This window comes from Danaus plexippus, chromosome 12, assembly GCF_018135715.1.
Source record: "Danaus plexippus chromosome 12, MEX_DaPlex, whole genome shotgun sequence".
Taxonomy (NCBI): Eukaryota; Metazoa; Arthropoda; class Insecta; order Lepidoptera; family Nymphalidae; genus Danaus; species Danaus plexippus.
In genome coordinates this window covers 549672-569700 of record NC_083545.1, presented here as the reverse complement: position 1 = coordinate 569700, position 20029 = coordinate 549672, and the positions used below count along the sequence as shown (strand labels likewise).

The window sequence follows — 20029 nt, the reverse complement described above, 5'->3', positions numbered from 1 at the left end:
ATATAATTATTTTAATCCTGTAGTTTCGTCTTCTTCATTATCAAATCTGTTGATGCCAATTAACAGAAACTGGACTCGCCGAGATGAAGCTGGATGAAAGTTACTGCCATAGATATGTCATCTTAAATAACGATCCGAGCACTGAGTGCTCTACCGCTCTTACTTATAAGAGGAATGTTGGTTGACCAATTTATAAGTAATATAATGATTTTATTAGTACTAATTTAATGCTACAATTAATGTCATTAATTTCGAGTGCACCGTATGACAAAATAATTGCTGTCTACTTTATGAAGTTGACATCTGAAGTGTTGGAATAGTGTTAAGTATGCGTTTAACAACTTAATTAGCGTGAAAACCTTAAGAAGATCAAAAATCTCATTGGAATCCGCTGCTCCACTTCCGAAATGTCTATTGGGCAGACGTCTTAATAAATCAGAGCCATGTAAGGTTGTAATGACATGGTTTTTTGGAAGAATACAAGGTGTAATCTCAATTAGGACAATATATTTACTCGTTAAAATCAGACTGTCTTAAGTCTTTTGGATGGTACAGTCGTGCACGCAATATATAACCATTCTAGCTGTGTTTTACCCGTGATAACATAAACATGTGCAAGGTAATTAATTATCGTTAACACGGACAATACGCACATTATTTATAACAAGAAATGTAATTTATATAACAGTTGAAATAGTTCCACGTAATCTAATAGATCGAGATCCAGATAGAACGTCACTGACTCAGCAGGGTGTAATTTAAACCTGCCTTTATGGGATGTAAGCAAGAAGCCTAATTACCTGCTAAGATGACATTTTTAAACCCCTTATTTAGCATTCTATTATAAAAAAAGAACTATTTCAATCATAGACGATAAGGTATTTTTAATAGTACTTTTCGACGCGGTTGTCCTCTACTCAATAATGTAAAGTCCCCATTAAACTCACTAACGAGCTACATTTCTTTTCGCCCGCAAATGCCGGCTATATCTGGGAATGACTGACCGCCGGGCATTCTGAAAAAATTATGATTTGTTACTACACAGCGGCATGACTTCGCATGAATTGAGTGACAAAAATCTTGTCAAAAGCACTATTGTTCTGGTTTCGATTTTATCTTATTATATACTTCGTAGAGACGATATCTGCTTGGCCGTTGAGGTGTTGGGTTGAGAAAGGAAAGAGTTAACAATATCAATTAAATCTGTTAAGGCTTTATTGTGCTCGCCTTATTAAGATAAGTACAGTTACGGGAACAAATAAGAGCAGTTTGCATGTAGCAGATCATGATGTTAATTAAATATTAAATTTATTCACGATTTCTATTTTTCATAAAATTATAAGTATATTTACATGCGTTCTGAAACTCTTCATAAATAAATGGGTAAACAGATGTAAAGTTAGAAAAATGGCAAGATTTTTAAGACATTACTTTTCAATATTCTTTTCCATTAAGCGCATTTTAAAGAAAAATCTCAAGTTTTTTGATTCTACATGATGATTTATTTTATGTCGTAGTTTAAGAATCCTGAGAGCAAGCATATCCGTAGTGAAATGCGTACTTTATTTGTTTTCACAATGCATTGCCTCCGTCCAATTCAAATTACACAGTTGTTAACAGTAGCACCACTGCATAATGTATACTAAAATATTTGTTTTCCGACCGATACTTTCCTAATACAAACTATAGTGTACACAATACATAGTCAGTATTATAATGAATAGGGATGTGAATGTTGATTTATGTCCACCGATGGATATGTGTCACGGGAAACGCTCAACCAAGTAGTCATATGAATATGTAATCCATTGTTTGTAAGTCATATTTACAAACAAACTTAAAATTTCTAATCCCGTTGAAAATTATGCAAATTGAGTTTGTCAAACAAGCTATGATAAACTATGATTATGACATCTTTTAAATATACGCATAAGTAAGGATGAAATAAAAATAAACTAAAGGCACTCACATTTTATTTATCTTTCAAATATATTATTTTATAAACGTTAAAAAAATATATAAACACGTCGATAAATGTATCACACTGATAACAGACAACTATACTTAAATTAATTATATCAAAGTTTATAGGAATCCTCGTAATGTACTACACAAAACAATTACATTATTTATTATTTTAAATGACATTATTTATCGAATGTATAATACAGTTTGTTGTAAACTATTTTAAGAACAAACATAAAAAATAGAAAGATAAAAGACGTTATCAAATAATAATTGTAATAACAGAACAATGAGAATTAGAATAGTACTACTACAGCTAAAAGGAATGTATAAAAAAACTCCAACAAAACTAAAGTAACAATGACGAAGTTAAACAAAATGTTCTATAAATTATAAAAATAACTCTAGGAAACTCTTACATAAAATGACTCAATTAACTGGCCTAACTATAATAAATAAGTGGACGATGAGAAAAACTAGAGCTATATATATTTATTACTTATTTGTACATTTTAATTTTGAGCTTCACAAACGACTGGCCGGAATCCCACTTAAATAAACTAACATGGTAATACAATACAACTGGCATAGTTTTAGCAACTGGCACATTCGAGTTTTAATATTAATACGAATGAATCTTTACATTTATTTATGAAGACGTATAATACAAATGATATAAATGAAATTAAAATATTACTAAAAATTAACAGGCTACCACAACACAGGTTCTATATCACAAAAACTGACTTAAAACGGATACACATTGAGTCAGTCTCGTTTCTTTCGGACGGAGTTAATAATTTAAGTGTGTATTATGCAAATGACCGTACAAGTTCTGATATATTTTCTTTATTAAATAATATCCATGACACATATTTATATCACCTGCTCTAAAATCCACTATAATCTTTTATTACTACTACTATACTACAAAATTAATATAAAAAATCAACATTACATTATGGTAGTAAGTTCAGGTAATGTAAAGAGAAGGAATGTGAATTACTTAAATACAATATGGCGGAGCATTTCAGAATCATAAATTGATCAAATCTTTACTATAAATATTAATAATAACACAAATATTTACATATTCTTAAATAGTAACACGAGATTCATGGCTCTGAGAATCATATATTAAATATTAAAAGTGTTTTTTTCTAGCCAGTCATCGGAACTTCCTCGGCTCGTTTTGATACAAGACTCAAATCGAGGGGATTCTTCATTATGTCTTTACCGTTATCGTCATTCAGATCGATACTCAACTCGGGTTCCGAATCACTCACTTCGGTTTTTGAATTTCTAAATATAACTGCTGTAGATTTAATAGACAGATCTATGGGTTGGTCTTGTTCGATGGCAACGCCAGCAATCGCCGGAGATTGGAGTAACAAATCCCCGCCACTACGATTTTGCCAAGCTATACCTGATGGCACTGATCTCATATTTGCCATTGGTGTTGGGAGATAGGGGGCGCTCCGTGAAAACGAAAAACCAGACGCAGCTCCCATGGCACCAAATGGTGAAGGTGGCAATGTTGATGGCTTTTTTCTTCTCACATCTTTATTTTGAATTCTGATTGCCTGTATCCGAGTGTCTTTTTCACTGCTGGGCGAGGAGGCGGGTCTGAAAATACTCAAGCCGCTGGTACTCCTAGAACTGTTGTCATCCTCTGGGTCAGCCGAAGAAGCACCAGAATCGGAAGGCGAAACGCTCTGTCGCGTAACTTCGTCGGTGAAAATATTCTTTTCTGTACTCTTATAATACTCCGCAAGAGCGGCTGCCGGCAAAAGATTTGTTGGCAAAAAAGATGGGCTGATGGAAGTATTTAATGTGGTTTGTGATTTACTTGTCTGTAATTGTTGCATGTGTTGTTGCTGCTGCTCTTGTAAAAGGCAGTGGATCTTAAACCAGTTCGATCTTCGCCCGTAACGTGATCCTGATTTGGACATGCCGACTAGCAAACATTTCCGCAACCTGCATGCCTTGCAAGCCGTCCTGTTTTTCTTATTGATGACACATTCACCATTGTTCTTGCATTCAGAAATCGAGGAGAGGTTGTTGTACGTTCGCCCGAAGAAAGACTGCAACAATATAGAAATACAATATTAATAAAAGAAAATTAAAAAAGGGCATCGCTGTTAGTAAAAAAACCGTCGGCGTCCATTTCATAAATGCGACTTCATTAATTTAGTTTAATATATCGACAGAGTTCCGCGGCTCTCGCATAAAAAATAGTAATTTATATCCCTTACAGTTAAAAAGTCGCATGTGGTTCATTTGGGACCATCTCTGTACGGAATTATAAACATTTTTCAAAAAGTCATCATAAAAAGAATTGAGACGGCTTATCGAAATCTGGGTCACCGCTGGAAAGGTTAATATTGCAGAGGCAGTCTTGTATCCTGTTGTGTCTTTGACGTAAATAATGAGAGTGATTCTCAGATATTTTTGGATAAATATGGAAGTTTTCCCGCTGTGAACAGCCTCGACTCATTTTTTACTCAATTAACGTTTTACGAAAGCGTAAAATACGTGTATCTGCTACAGTTTCATCATGCTGTTTACCGTAAATTATGATCTGTCACATTCTTCGAGATTATACTTAATAATAATTTTGATTGCATATTGCATTTGACCAGAACGTTTTGGACCTCGTTGAATTAAGTTTCTTTTGGGGATTTGCATATTTTGTAATGTCTAAAATTACATTACCTTAAAGATCAATAACAAATATATTTTTATGAACATCAAAACTTTTCTTGAATCTTATTTCACTAAATAAAATTTAAATTTTGTGTTTCTAACATAGCAACAGACAGATATGATGCTTACATAACAATAACATTTATACATTAAGCTTTACTAATTTGTTTCTTCTTTGTCTTGATGAAATGTTCTCTTTATTCGTATTTAAAAAATGTGTTGACCATTTTTAAGATGATCAGATTATGAGTCAAAGGTAACCTTGTTTAGAGCGCGCCCATAACGTTCTACATGATGCTATGCCAATTGTACCGTGTCCAGCAAACAAGTGAACTGTATTCGCGAATGAGTCACTAGATTAGAAATTTCAGATAAGTCCTTCTTCGTTATGGGCGCGGATGTTATGTTGCAGATACGACCCTCTAATTGTGCGTATACGTGACTTGATTTACTTCTGTTACGAGAAATGTTAGATAACTCTACAATATATTTTAAAGCCTATAAAATATTATGTAGGCATGGGAGATGAGATTACTGGCTACATTGAAACGGAAACAGCTTTATTAACCTCTGTATAGTTATATGGGTATTAATGATATACTTTAATATAGCATTGAACAATCAATACACGCGTATTTAAAGAACCAATTCTAAATTGTTTCTCTCCGAGTCACTCGAAGTGTTAATCATAATGCAGTGATAGAAAAGTATAATCACGAGAGCCGTCAAAAGGAAGACAGTAATGAGATATTTTATACAGTAAATTGTAACGCAATTATTTTATATAACATGAATAATGGATGACATGTCATTACTCTCGATATAGGTGTCGATCGCCAAAACGGTCAGAATATATCTGATGCCACGAGAAACTAGACGGCTATCTCATTTAGATCGATATTATCTCAAACTTTTGTTGAACTGACGCTTTTTATAGCGACGTATCATACTGGTTATAATAATGGTTATGATTACAATACGTACTTTAACAACACAAAGATTTTTATGAATTATAATTTGCAATTGATCTATTTGAAATTCGACAAATTAATTGTAATCGATATAAATAATAATGTAACTTTCTAAATCTACCTTCGGTATCAAAAGTATCAGCAATCATTTTAATTGAAACGACATCAAAGTCCGTTACAGATTGACAGTATAATCACAGTCTTCACTGACAGCTCGTCGGTTGAAGACTCGTGTCAGGCAGGAAAGAGGAAAGAATAACCGAATATTTGACTTAATAAATCCTTTAACATTTAACTATTAGTAACAACAGTATGTTCAATAACAACATTTAATTTAAAAAAAAATCTGAAAATTTACTCGTTATTTACATTTTAACTCTGACGAAACTGGGATGAAATCTAGACGTATTAAAAATGAAAAATATTTTCAAACATCTGTTTAATGGTTGAATAAAATTAGGTTTGCATAAATGTATTTTAGTTAAAATGTGGGGTTAGCCCAATCAGATCAGATTTAGATCAGATTCTGATAAGAGAAATTAACGTAATCTTAATAAGAGATTTTAAATTACATGTTTAGGTTTTGTTACCTTGCGTACATAATATTATTAGGAAGTTTTTTTTACATACGCGGTACAAGATTTGCTTATAAATGACACAAAAATAATAAATTCATGTATTTGATAACAACTAATTAACACTAATAAAATAGACAAATCGACCATTCAAATATTTAATTATAGAAATTTAGTATAAATTATATGTAATTTTATTAAACTATGGATTTTATAAGAACATTTACCTAAGATATATACATTGTCTTTCAGAATTGTTTATTATATCTGGATTATGAGATGGTCAGATTAAAGTCTTAAAGCGTATCATAAAATAAACAGAAAATTAGAAAGTAATTATAATTTTTACGACAAATAAAACGGCTTCATCGTACGAATAACGTTTAAGTCGTTTACGATTCTGTAACAAGTATCTTGATTGAGATATTCATGCTACTGGCTCATGTAAACTTTACTGAGGGCCATACGAATATATAACATAGCGTTATAGGTTATACGAGTGTAGCAAAGTAAAGATATAGATGGTTTGAAACTATAAAAATCTTAGAAAAAATTATAACATTACTAAAGACAATGCCACGAACGAAACGTTTCGTAATTTTTATGACTGAATACAACTAGTATAATGTAATCGGGTATAAGTCAATTGTAAATGTACATAAAATGTATAAGCTTGTTTGTTTATATTTAACGTTATTGAAATGGTTTAAAATTAACTCAGTTAATATAAAATTTGATGCACCTGTTTTTAGTGTTCAACGTTATCTTATTTAGGAGTTAATTGTGTTTGTTAATCAGCGATCACTGAACCATAATCATCCATCAATAAACCTTTTAACTATGTAGTCGTTAATGTACCTGTTTAAAGTAAATGAACTTCATTATAATCTTACAGCTTTCCTAAAATTATTATCATATAAAATGTATATTGTAACATTTTCATTAAAAAAAAACATCACACTTTTCTTAATCTTTCAATGAATGAACCGAAGCCTGCGAGTATGACTATTTAAAGCAGCCAGTTTGAAAATACAGTTACAACTATATTTCGTTGCTTGTTAAATTTTACAACGACCAGCCTCGAGTAATCATGGACTTTAAGACGTATGTGAATAGCGTGAAAAACGTTCATAAATTAAACAAAGATCCAAATCATATATCACGTGGTATGTCAAATAGTAGGAATTTTGATTGTGCGTGTAGGCGTGGCTGATATTCACACGGCCTTTTGAATAATAAAGCTATTTTTACAATTTCGAATTTACCATAAGCTTATAATATAAGTGAGTTATGATTGGAACGGACACCAAAATTTGCTTTGAGTTCATTTTAATACAAGATTGTCTGGTCATAGATTTTTTTTTTGTGGATAAATCAAATCATTCTTGTAATAACTCATTTTAAAATTGAATCAATTATAAAACACTTTATTTTAATGTAATTAAATTTGAATTGCATGAGAATAAAATTCAAAGTAAACATTCCTATTTCAATTGCCTATATTCCATATAGCGGTGTAAGATTAAACATCAATGTCGCGAGTTGCAACACGTGTCCGGACTAACGGATGATCCTGTAGGGTCCTGGGTTCGGATTTACATAACATAGCGTTTGGCCTAAATATAAATCAGGCTGTCAATGCTCTAATAATTCTAGCATTGCATCGGATAACATCTCTGTAGTCATGACTTGTTCTTAAGCTCTCCTAGTTTAATATGAATGACTTATGACTGTTGTATACTCGTTATGTGAGAAATGTTTTATATAATTGTTAGAACATCTGGATCCGTAAAACGGACAAAGGGACAAAGTGATTCATACAATAAGGTTAAACGTTACACATTCAATGTTTACGGACGATAATTACATGCTTCTGATATTCTCACGGTGATGTTTGTGATAAATATGATTAAATAACGTCTGTTACATACCATTTCGTCTTCTGACAGCTCATCTCATAAGATGGCAACGAATTCTGAGCTGGTTCGTCTCATAAACTGGTTCCCTATAACTGTGCGCGAAACAACATAGCAATAAATAATATCTCGAGGTTCTGAATGGGCTCGGCTTAATAGTAACGTTTTAATACATTCTTATACATCAAATTGTTTTATAATGTCGTAAAATAAATTAGAAAATAATTATGAATACTAATACACAAGTATACATACACATGTATAACATTATAAATAATTTGTGTTTAAAATGTTATGCAATTCATATCCAATTGCATTTCGCAAGTGATGTACAATATATGGTTATAACTATTACATAAAGGTGTCAAGTGTCTGTTAATATTGAATGTGACTTGCACCGAGATATTTTATTGAGTGATACTTCATAAATGTCAAACATTCGGTGGAAATATTAATTGTCGCTTAGATCATACAATTTGTCCGGTTTTGTCATTTATTTAAAATATTTACGATAAAAAATTTTTCATGTACATACCTACAGTTGTAATATTTGTCTCTAAAGAAAACTATAAATATTTTCCATTGGAAATTTTGGAGGTAGTAACATTTTTCTAAATACTATATGTCTGTTTTTAGAGATCTCATAAGCATTGATTGAGAGATCAAAATCAAAAAGTATCGTATACGAAGATAAAGTCAAAAATGTTTTCTTAAATTTTATTCTCACTCAGCCGCGGTTCAAACCCACGGATATGCAAATCAAGGGCGAGACTTTATATTTTGAATTTTTATTGTACTTTTTATTCGTGTGTTAATATCAGGCTTAGCTGTGATTTTGAAATGTTGCTGGGTCGTAGGTCAACATGTAAACAGGTTACGAACATCCAAATAATTTACAATATAATGACTACGTTGCTTGTACGCAATATTCTAGATTGTTTAGGGCAAATCTTAGAACACACATAGTTGTCCAGATGCCAAAGAATCTCACCATCTGACAATATAGTCACAGATAAGGATCTGGTAGCCCTTTAGATTGCAGTCATGTAACTCGGCGCCTTTGTAACTACTTCCAACATATTATCCTTATTTCACAACAACATAAAATTCTTCGAATTTAAGTTATATTTGATACGTGAGTGATACGGATCTAGTAATATGGAGTAAAAATTCCTATGACTCAACAAATGTAGGCAATTGAAGACATCATATAAACAGTCACATTCTATAAATATATATTACGAAGGCTGTATTTTATGCAATAAATACCAAGAGCTATACCATTAAAATAAGGTCGCATTAAGATGATAGGATATTTTTTCTCGTCTTTATTTTATATTGTACTTAATTATGGAAACATATAAAATTATATTCAAGTGTTGGTAATTACGTGAACCAAATAAAATCAAATAACTGCAACCGGTTCAGTAAACATCGTATTAAATATTAAACAACGGATTTATAGCATACGTCCGAGTTAATAATCATTAAATAGAGCGACTAACAGAAATTGTACTAACATGATAATATTATAAACTAATTAAATTATAAGCATTTATATTTACAGTTTTGGAATAATACTTTTTTGTTAAAAAGAAACCAAATCCATGTGAATTTGGGGTATAGGGATCATTGATCACTCATAATTTGTGAAATTCTCCCAAAAAAATATTTAATCCGACAGGACGTGGCACGCCGCGTGTCAATAAAATGTCTTTTTTATACTTTACAATTTGAGCTGTATCGATAGTCGTATAATAAGAATAATAAACGATGCACGAATACAATTTGACAATAAAGGGTTGGCGTAGGCGAGGATCGCATTATGCAACAACCGCTCAGAATCTTGAGGTCCTTCATTAAATTACCTATATGTATTAACTCATTTATTACTTGAATTTTTTTTTCGCTAAAACTGTTAACCTGTTATCAATAATTTATTTCTAAAAATATAACTAATAAATGCCATATTTAACGTTGTTGAAGAGATATTTAAAATTGTTCTTTACTATATGAGACATTCAAAATTTCAAAGAATTTGTCGAATGTCAGTGAAGTGTTCCATACGCGTTCTCATCAAATTTCTGTTAATTAATTCAATTCCTTCCCGACTTTATAGACATTTTTTTTATTCGGCTGGCACGAGTCCATAAAATGACAGCCTGAGACAATATATAGCCATGAAGGTTTATCAACATTTATAATAGAAAACCGTGTACTATATAATGAATTAATTTTAAATAAAGTATATTTGACTCAAAAATTTTCCTATGAACAATATTGTAATAGAATATAACGTAAAGCTGTCATAATAGGTAATAGTTTTAAATAATTCGAAAAAATTAAATATACGAAGAAACTTAAAATATAATAAAATTTGAAATTAATATGAAGCTTTCTAGCGTCCATTGATTTGAAAAGCCATCTATTAGTTTATGACTTAGCTGAGAGAACTTTCGTAAATCGATTTCCTTTAGTTGGTCATCTACGGTCAGTTCGTTGCTTTACCACACGACTACGTTGTCACAATACAAAAGTTTCGTCATCAGTTTTTAATCCATAAATCTTTGTTGTCGATAGTATCAACGTAGATATTTCAATGCAGAACTCTAAACGCTCCGTATGTAGTGTGACGGTAGAAGCGTGTGGTAAGAGTTATAATGTCACATTGTACGTTTATAATGTGACAATAAAAGTGAGGTGCATTGATGTATTTATTATCCTATCAGGTAATTGCTTTGAACCAAGCGAGATTTCTCCAAACTACGAACTGATTAAACTTAACAATCTGTTTTATGGTTTTGCCAAAAATGCTATATATATATATATATATATATATCCAGTTCTCATTTGCGACGTTATAAATGTATTCGTATTCATAGAAAGACGTCAGGGTTACAAATATCTATGAATTCATTATATAAGTCGTACACATTTTTTTGCTTATTATTATTGGGGATCGAAAGAAATTCATTTAAATTTAAGTTAGTCATATAATATTTAAATAAGAAGCGGTATCAAGAAGTTTCTATCTAGGCTCTTCCTTAGATTACTCCGTCGTTACAATTGTGGGCGCCATAATTTGCTGCGCCTCTTTATCTCAACGCATTTAATGCCTTCGGAGTAAGGTGCGCTTACAGGTCATATCTCTGATAAGCTTGTAGTACATTTTGTTGGTCCTTGATAACAGGAATCGGTTATTTAGAAGCGAAACTTAAAATAATTTAAATAACATTGTATATATCACAAGAAAAAACATAAAAAAACCGTTGCGAATAAAAAACAAGTCAATTTAACGTTATTTTGATTGCCACAAAACTGCCTGAAATAAAGATTGATGTTTCTCAAAAAGTGGGGACTGCAATTTGTAATTATAATACAAAGTATGAGCTGGACTGAGTGAGCGGTTTAGTTATTGCATTATTTTTTATAACGTAATGACAACAGAATGTTTTAATACATAAACATTATAACACGAGTATATAAGCGTAATTGTTATCGGCGTTAGTGTCTTCAGTTATTTAAAGTTATTTTAAATAAAGATAAATTAACATGAGGTTTTTGAAGATCAAAAATATTTCGTACGGAACTTTTAATGTGTAATAAAAACGCTAACCGCTCCTCTCATCACCTCGTCCTCGTGTTACCTTTGACCATCGCAGTCTCATAGTAATGGCTGATGCTCGAGCACAGATAACAACTATCGACTTTCCCTACATTTTTAATTAGATTACTTAAACTTTAACGAAGAAAACTTTTCTCATATATATCGTTACAAAGTTACTATTCTTGTTATCTCCTCTTTGAGAGCCCGGAATCGTATTTTTATGTTTTAACTGAATGATAACCATCGAGACGCTGACAATGTTATTTCTTACTTCATCGATTTCTTCATCAAAGATCTTGTCTGTCCGATTTCTGGAATGTTCTTCGTCACAATTTTTATTGAGACGCTTCTTGAATTGTACAGTTTAATTATATGTATGAACTTACTAAAGTTATATTTAGTAAATTATATTTAGCTAAAGTTATATTTTGACTTCGGAGCTGGATCTTAACTGGACAAAGTGTTCGAAGATAGCATGTTTTATTTTTGGTTTTGTATGATTTAAAAACTCTGTAGATATAGAATAGAAGCAAACTCAGCAAGATATAAGAAAAATAGATGTTCTTTGTTAAGTGGTAGACAAAATGTGTTCATAGATTTGTGTAACTAATCTACACTAATAAATGTGGCCGTCAAAAAACACTTTACGATTCGTTTTCAATTCAATATCAATCACACAACTCTGATGATACGACGTCACTTCAACCGCCTGTGTATTATAAACTTCAAGCGATCATTAAACGGTTTCCTAAAGGAATATAAGAATGTTTAATAATTATCGTTTTTACATATAAATATTTGTTTATTGTAAAAGGTCTTATCATAGTTTTACCAATTATATATCGTTATGCAAGTAATTTTTGTCAATCTTTATTCTTTTAATTCGCCTCTTTTATAAGTTTATTAAGAATAATTAATTATAACAATTGATTCAGTCGCTACCCTCTTCGTTCCAACTCGCTACGTCCCACAACATACGCCAGCAGCTATCACCGTGGTAATTGTTTTCACCATATATAAAACATTTATTACAATATTTCAGCTTGTCAGTCCGTCTATTGAAATTCGAGCGTGTCTTATCGATGATTGGATATCATTATACGGGATTACCTGCTGACGATTTGACTTAACTAATGATTTATTGGATAAAAAATACGCGCTACATCGGAACAATATTAATTGTTGTTATTAAATTAATTTTAATTCACCGACATTCGGCAGCGCCATTGTTTTCATTACATGAATGGACCATTTTCTAGATTTATGTCTCTTGATTTCTGAACGGTTTAACGAAATAACTCCAATGTTTTAAATTCTAAATGTTATATCAAAGTAAAAAAAAATATTGACCAACCAATATGAATTTATTTGAAAGGAATCAGGCAAGACCTTCGTAATTGTTAAATAACACAAGCTTCCGTTATTCCTTGATTGATATTAAAACTACTGTTCTAATTATTCGAGCGATTAACGAAAGCCAACTTTCATTCTATAAAATTTCGCACATCTAAATCATCTTACATACTCATATTTAATTATAGTTTTCAAGTACACCCTTAGGCGCTAACAATGGTCGTATATCTTCAGGGGCCCAGTAGTAGACCCGCGGTCGCTATCCAGTAGTAAGTAGACCCGCAGGCGCTATCCAGTAGCCCCGACCGTTACAAAACACTTAGATATCAATCTAATCAGATACACATCCATTACTCATCTCGTAAAGATTTCTTTTATTCCAATGATAATACCTTTCATTTCATTAATTGTGTTCTCTCTGATGATAGGTTATTAAATGTATTTAACCATTTAAATAGGTGAAGCGGATGACAGTTGGTTATTAAATGTTAGCGCATACTTCTTAAACTTAATGGAATTATTAATGGAAAAGAATGTAAGTATCGTGGTCTCAAATGATTCGAATGTAGTCATATGTGTGACGACATATTATACGTACTGACTTCTTCTCTTATGCTATAAATATGTTTGTAACCACAGTAAAGAAAATCAATATTTGTCTCGAATACTTAAGTTTTCCAAGAACATTGTTGTACAAGTGGGTTAAGTGTTCAAAATAATAAACGAAAGTGCATTTGAGGTTTTTACATAATATATCAATATGTATTTATGTATTGATATGTCGAAGTTCAAGCTTACTGGCCCATTTACACATTAGACAAGGCTTCACAGAACAAGCTCGCAGAAACAACAACGTATACAAACATGAAAACTGTACAAATATTATGATACCGAGGATACTTATAACGTTTCCAAATACGTATCATACATATAATAGCTGTTATGATATATTCTATAATCGATTACATTAAAAAATCGATACTTTTAAATTTAAAATCGCCAGGCATTTCGACTTTTTATTTCTTTGTAACTAATTGAAATGATGAAGTATAGTTATCTTCCTTTAGAAGAAAATATAAAAAAATAACTACCCGATCGTTGAAATTTGTATAAAATATACACAAAATACATAAGAGGAGAAACTTAATTTTGAAATGATATTTAAAAATTTTCCAAAAAGACACTTACCTCTTACTACACGAATCAAACAGTTAGAAAATGATAAAAAAATAAAATAAAATATGAGAGACAATAATATTAAAAGGTAGCGAACTTAAAGGTGTGTTAATATAATAAAGATTCCACCAAACAACAGCATTAAATTCCCATGTCGATCACCCGCGGACGGCTCAATCACTTGAATTATAAAGTAACGCTTAATGACGGTGTATATTGTAATTATCAAGTGCCGATACAACCGGTCATTACTCGTATTAGATGTTAGGATAAACACCACCAGCAGCGATGATATGACTATATACGAGCTATACTATCGTCTACTATAAAGGTTCAATAACTGAGTATTATAGTGTGCTGGTACTGGTGCGTCATTACGACGATGTATATTATAGCTCTCGCTGTGTAACAGGTGTATTAGAAACTCGTAAAAGTTTTTCTGTCTTCAATGTAGTGACCGTAATTGGAGCATTTAGAACCATGTATTAACTATTAATTTATTGAATACATGTTTAGAGAGAAATCTTTTAAAGTTAATCCTTACTTTCGAGTTAAGATATAACTGTGTCTCAAACGGTTTTTCTATTTTATTATATACTTTATAAAAAAGACATCTGTTTATTATTAAAAAGTTTCTTATAAGCATTTTATACCAGAAATTAATTTAAAAGAAATGAAACAAAAAAGTTTAACTGTAATTAATTAACGGTTCATATTATTGTGAACACAGGTTTACAACTCACACATGTAAGCACATAGCGTGTCCGTACACGGTGACCTCACCCACACTGCAGTAAGTTCACCTGTAGACTCACTCGTGCCCACTGTCACATCTAAGAGCGCGTCATAAATTGTGTTTTATATTAAAAATGTATAAGATGTTATCTCTTTAAAAGTATCTAAATATATTTACATTCTTGAAATTTAGAGAATGCATGTTCAACTGTTTGAATATATCTAAGCAGAATTATAAATATACGTTTAAAATAAATGAATTGAGCGTAGGTATAAAATTAATCAAGAGTTATTATATTACTCTATAAAAATAACTAACGTTTTCATAAAATTTACATTATAAATACAAACGTCAAGGAAATAATAAATCTGATCTAAAAAGTTTTTAATTACATTGAATTAAACAGAACATTAAATTTCTATGTCTGTATTGTACAAAACATTCCACTCACACATCCACAGACGATACAGTAACGTCACCTGTCAACCCGTACTATGTTTTAACTGTTGGTCAATAAGGCCCAATAATGTAGATAAATGGAAACCAACCCTCAACCACCGTTATAAAATTCAGTTTGGATTGCATTCCATTTCGAAGACGTTCCACTCACACGAATCGAAAGTGTCGGACTATGTATGTGTGAACATTGCTTTTGAATTTACTCTGCTAGCTGTATTTTGGATCTTATCATCTATGTAAAGGGTTTCATATCGAATGTAATAGGAAGTAAATTGGATAGTGCACAGCGAAATAGCTCTGAGGTCGTGGGAAGTCGGGTCGTCGGTTTGGTTACTATTTTCAGTTATAACGGTTGTTTTTTGACAAGGTGGACTAGGTGGTATGACTTTTAGTTTGTAGGTGAAATGATTTACACATAGAGGCACACACTAACATACACGAACTCACTTACACGTGATCTATGGAGATTACAATAAGTGAGATAACACAGGAATCAAATCTAGCTTTATTTCTTTCTAAATTGATTTCCTATAAAAAAATATTAAATTTACATGTTATTTATGTATATATTTGTCGAGCGAGTTGTATCTTTATACAATCTGTGTCCATAACCGTACATTCTATTTAGTAACTATAATAACTAACTTCTGTCTATAATACCGTAGAATTGATTAAATAACAAGTTTCTCTTTCATAAGTCCTAAGGCGATAAGTGTGCGGAACTTTTACGACTGCGACTTCAAGAACTTTCAACTTACACTTTGATAAAATAACAGAACAATAAACTGTTTATAGATTAAATGTACAATAGTTATTTAAAAGCACTTGAACTATTAAATATATATTGGTTGATTGTATACATATTGCCCTTTCTTAAAAATCGTTGATGGCGCCTAAAAAAGCTTTTTTTAAGAACGTATAATGTATATAAAACAAAAAGTATGAAATCGTTGAGATTTGTTAGTAGCATTTGTATGTAAGGTCACTTATTAAAGAAATGTTCTGGACACATATCTGAGAAGACATCAAAGAACTAAGGATTATAATCAAAAAACATCGAACTTAAAATAGATTATGAAGTTAGTTGTACATTAAAACATACAGCCTGCTTTATAATTCGAGAAAAAAAAGAAAAACCTTATGCTTTCATTGTCTCGGAGCTTGTCTCGTAAGCTTCAAGAATTAGGTACTCGTTCAAACAACCTGCATATTCTTGGCTTGTAAAATTATGTAGCTATAAACTATTCATACAATTATATGAATAATCTTATAAAACTATGAATATATAGTGTCCTACTACCGTAAAGTAAAGAGATTAATGAGAATGAAATTCAAATATCAAACTAACGAAAACAAGAAATCTTTTATCTCATAAATATATAACTAAAATATAAACTCAATATTGTTTCCACAGAAAAATAGAAACTAAATTTAAGGTACTTTTCATAGATTATTTTTCTAATAGAAATGTAAAAAAAATGTAAATTATTTTAATCATCGTCTTAATACATATTAAAAATACATGTTTCAGTTAATCAACACTTGATATGATATATAAATATGATTAAAGCTAATCGCTCTTTGATGAGGCCGCCGTCTTTCACGTCACAACAAAGTTACAATTTAATCAATAATTATTATTTCATTAATATGCTAATTCTCAATCAAATCAATTCGTTGGTGAAGATGCGAATTTGGTTCCCAATAATTGATGAAGTCATCAACTCACGTCTTATAGATTAACTGCGATTAACGGTCTAGGAATCGAAGGGGAGAAAACATTACAACGGTTAAAAATAACTTATTAATTTTCTAAACAAAACTTAAATTCTAGAATTAATCTAAATAAGAATCTCGTTCTGTTGTACCCTAAAGGAAATGTTATCGCAGCTTAATATTGCACCAATTATTTTTAAATACCACGATGAATAAGATGTCGTGATTTATATATGAACTTAATTAAAACATGCAAATTTCTAGATAACGGTGACTTCATTTCTGTTCAAACTGTTTCATATAATTATATACAACTAGATTAATATATATAAAAAACATATCTTTAATGTTTATTTCCGTGATCGAATCCGTGGAAATATTTTTTCAAACCATAATTAAAAATAAAATTAATGTTCAGTAAACAAAATTGTACAAAAAATCCAAACAGTTGATTAGTCGGATTAATTTCACACGGATTATATCTTGATTGAAATCAGTTCTTAATAATTTTGAGATTAATTAATTGTAAGAGATGTTGTTAATATTGCTCAGTGATTAGGCGCTGGCGATGAGTTAGTCAGTTAGTTGGATATCACGTATGAATTCGTTACAGAGATGTTTTCATTGTGTGTCAAATTTCTTTCTCTCGTACAAAAACTACACTTCTTTAGCATTGGTATTGTTATAAATGTGAAATTATTTGTAATTGAAATTATATATTTTTTAAACATTTAATATTACCTAATAATAGACAAAATATTAATGAAAGAACAAAAAGAATAATTGTTTTATTTTGTAAGTAAACTGTAAACTCTTATAGCCACAATGTTGATCTTGTTAGAGCTAATATCGTGATATTAGACGCGATGATGAACATAGAGTCAAACGAAAGTGCATCCATAGCACACGCTAACTAGCTCTAATTCCTAGAATACCGCAACTGGTTTATAGTCAAAGAAAAAACCACATAGATACTGTCCTTAATGACAAGCGACCACGGATTACAAGTACTCAGTTCTGAGCGCTCATTAGTTAAGCAAACAATGTTGACAATGTACATTCCATTAACGACCGTATATTTACGGAATAGAGTGTGAATCCGTCCGCCGCTATATAGTGCAGGTTAAACCAACTATAATTCCCTTGTTTGCACCTACAGCCACTTAGTGGGCCGTTATGTTGTTTTGGTAAGATCTTGTTATGCGTTGCCGACGCGGGAGGTGATACTCAATATTTGTTCTATGGAAGGTTTCGCCGGAGTTTCATGAACTGTGACTTCATTGTGTTCCGTGATGTAAACAAATTTGTTAAATCTCTATGTCATATGAAATATAACAAACAACTACACGTGAATGGAAGCCGAGGTTTCATATCAGGTTCTTATCTAAACAAAATCTTTTCAAATGCAATACAATACATATAAATTAATTTGATAACAGCATCTAACATTTAAAACTTTATCAATAACTTTAAACCATAAACAGTATACTTCATTTGCTTCAGGCAAATTAATTCTTCAAATCTATAAATAATTTATATAAAACAAAAATATTTTAAAGAAACTTAAAGATATAAGAATGAAAGTATTTAGCTGTCAATTCAAGATTTTGCACTGAAATAACTAATCAAGCAATAAATCCTACGTATTTTACTATTTATTGATTTGAAATATTTAGTATACATTTATAATTTTTTCATTTATTCACTGTCATTATTCAATTAGATTTAGATTTCATGTTATATTTGCCTTCCACGTGTCTATTAATAAGCTAAAATAATGATGTGTCCACATTTTGAATGTCTCTGTTTATTATAAATGATTTAAAATAAAATAAAAACAACACATACACGATGAGACAAAAATCTATTAAAATTAAAATAAAAAATGTGCCATTCCCCTCACACTCAACTTACAATCCGATTCAGAAGATTAACGAATTAATTTGAACGAAGCAAGTCGCATTTAAATATCTGTCAATATTGAATAAATTTATAGGACATAGGTAAAGTAACATAAATCAATTCAGTGTACAGCAAATATACGACATATATAATGATTTTAATCAAAATAACTCTTATTGAGGTGTATCGAGAGCTTGTATTATATAGATGTGACTGAAATCAACATAAATCAAGCAACTGAAAGGCAGCCAATAAAACCCTCATATACCAGCTTCATCTTTATCCATTGTAACTTTCAATAACTTTAGCATATTACCTTTTGAATGAATATTTTAATTAGAACCGTCGTGTGGACCTTCAGGCTTGGATATAAGGCTTTATATAGATTGTCTCATATATCAAATGTTTGTACAAATGGTTTTGCTGATTCTTAACACGCTGGAATTAAAATACAATGCCGTTTCCAAAGCCAATATGTGACGTCGGTAAGTTGAAAGCATTTGAACAGCGATATATCCTTCAGTCTCTTGTAATAGGGCTGATAATTTCAATAAATAGAACTTCTTTCCGTCATAGATCATGAAAATTGTAATTCATAACATTTCAACCCATATATTTATTGGTGAGCAACATTAAATATTCATGTCATGAAATACATATACATGTATTTATGTTCAGATGCTGAACTATGCGAGAGTCAACCCTAAAAGCGCGCGTGCTCATTTCGTGCAATTCGTAAGCAGATCTCAACTCGAAACAAACAAGGATTAATATTGCATGCGCTTATCTTAACACTGGAGTGTCAAATTCTCATAAAGACGTCATTTGCTGCAATCGATTGTAGATGTTGTTCGTTTTAGAACAGTCGTGCAAAGCCACATAAAGCATCCCATGTTGATTTTATGACATTTCTATGTTATACTATATAAAGTTTAACTATATTTGCT

The 20029-nt window shown here is 31.0% G+C and overlaps 1 protein-coding gene across 1 annotated transcript in view; it reads right to left on the bottom strand.

The window, feature by feature from the left end:
• Window positions 1–1958: 1958 nt before the first annotated feature.
• LOC116772754 (protein embryonic gonad-like) overlaps window positions 1959–20029 on the bottom strand; it is a 53786-nt gene continuing 35715 nt past the window's right edge. Inside the window, exon 3 of the mRNA XM_032665044.2 lies at window positions 1959–4049. Coding sequence (XP_032520935.2) covers window positions 3126–4049 — 924 coding nt within the window. The 3' untranslated portion in view covers window positions 1959–3125. The remainder of the gene's footprint in view (window positions 4050–20029) is intronic.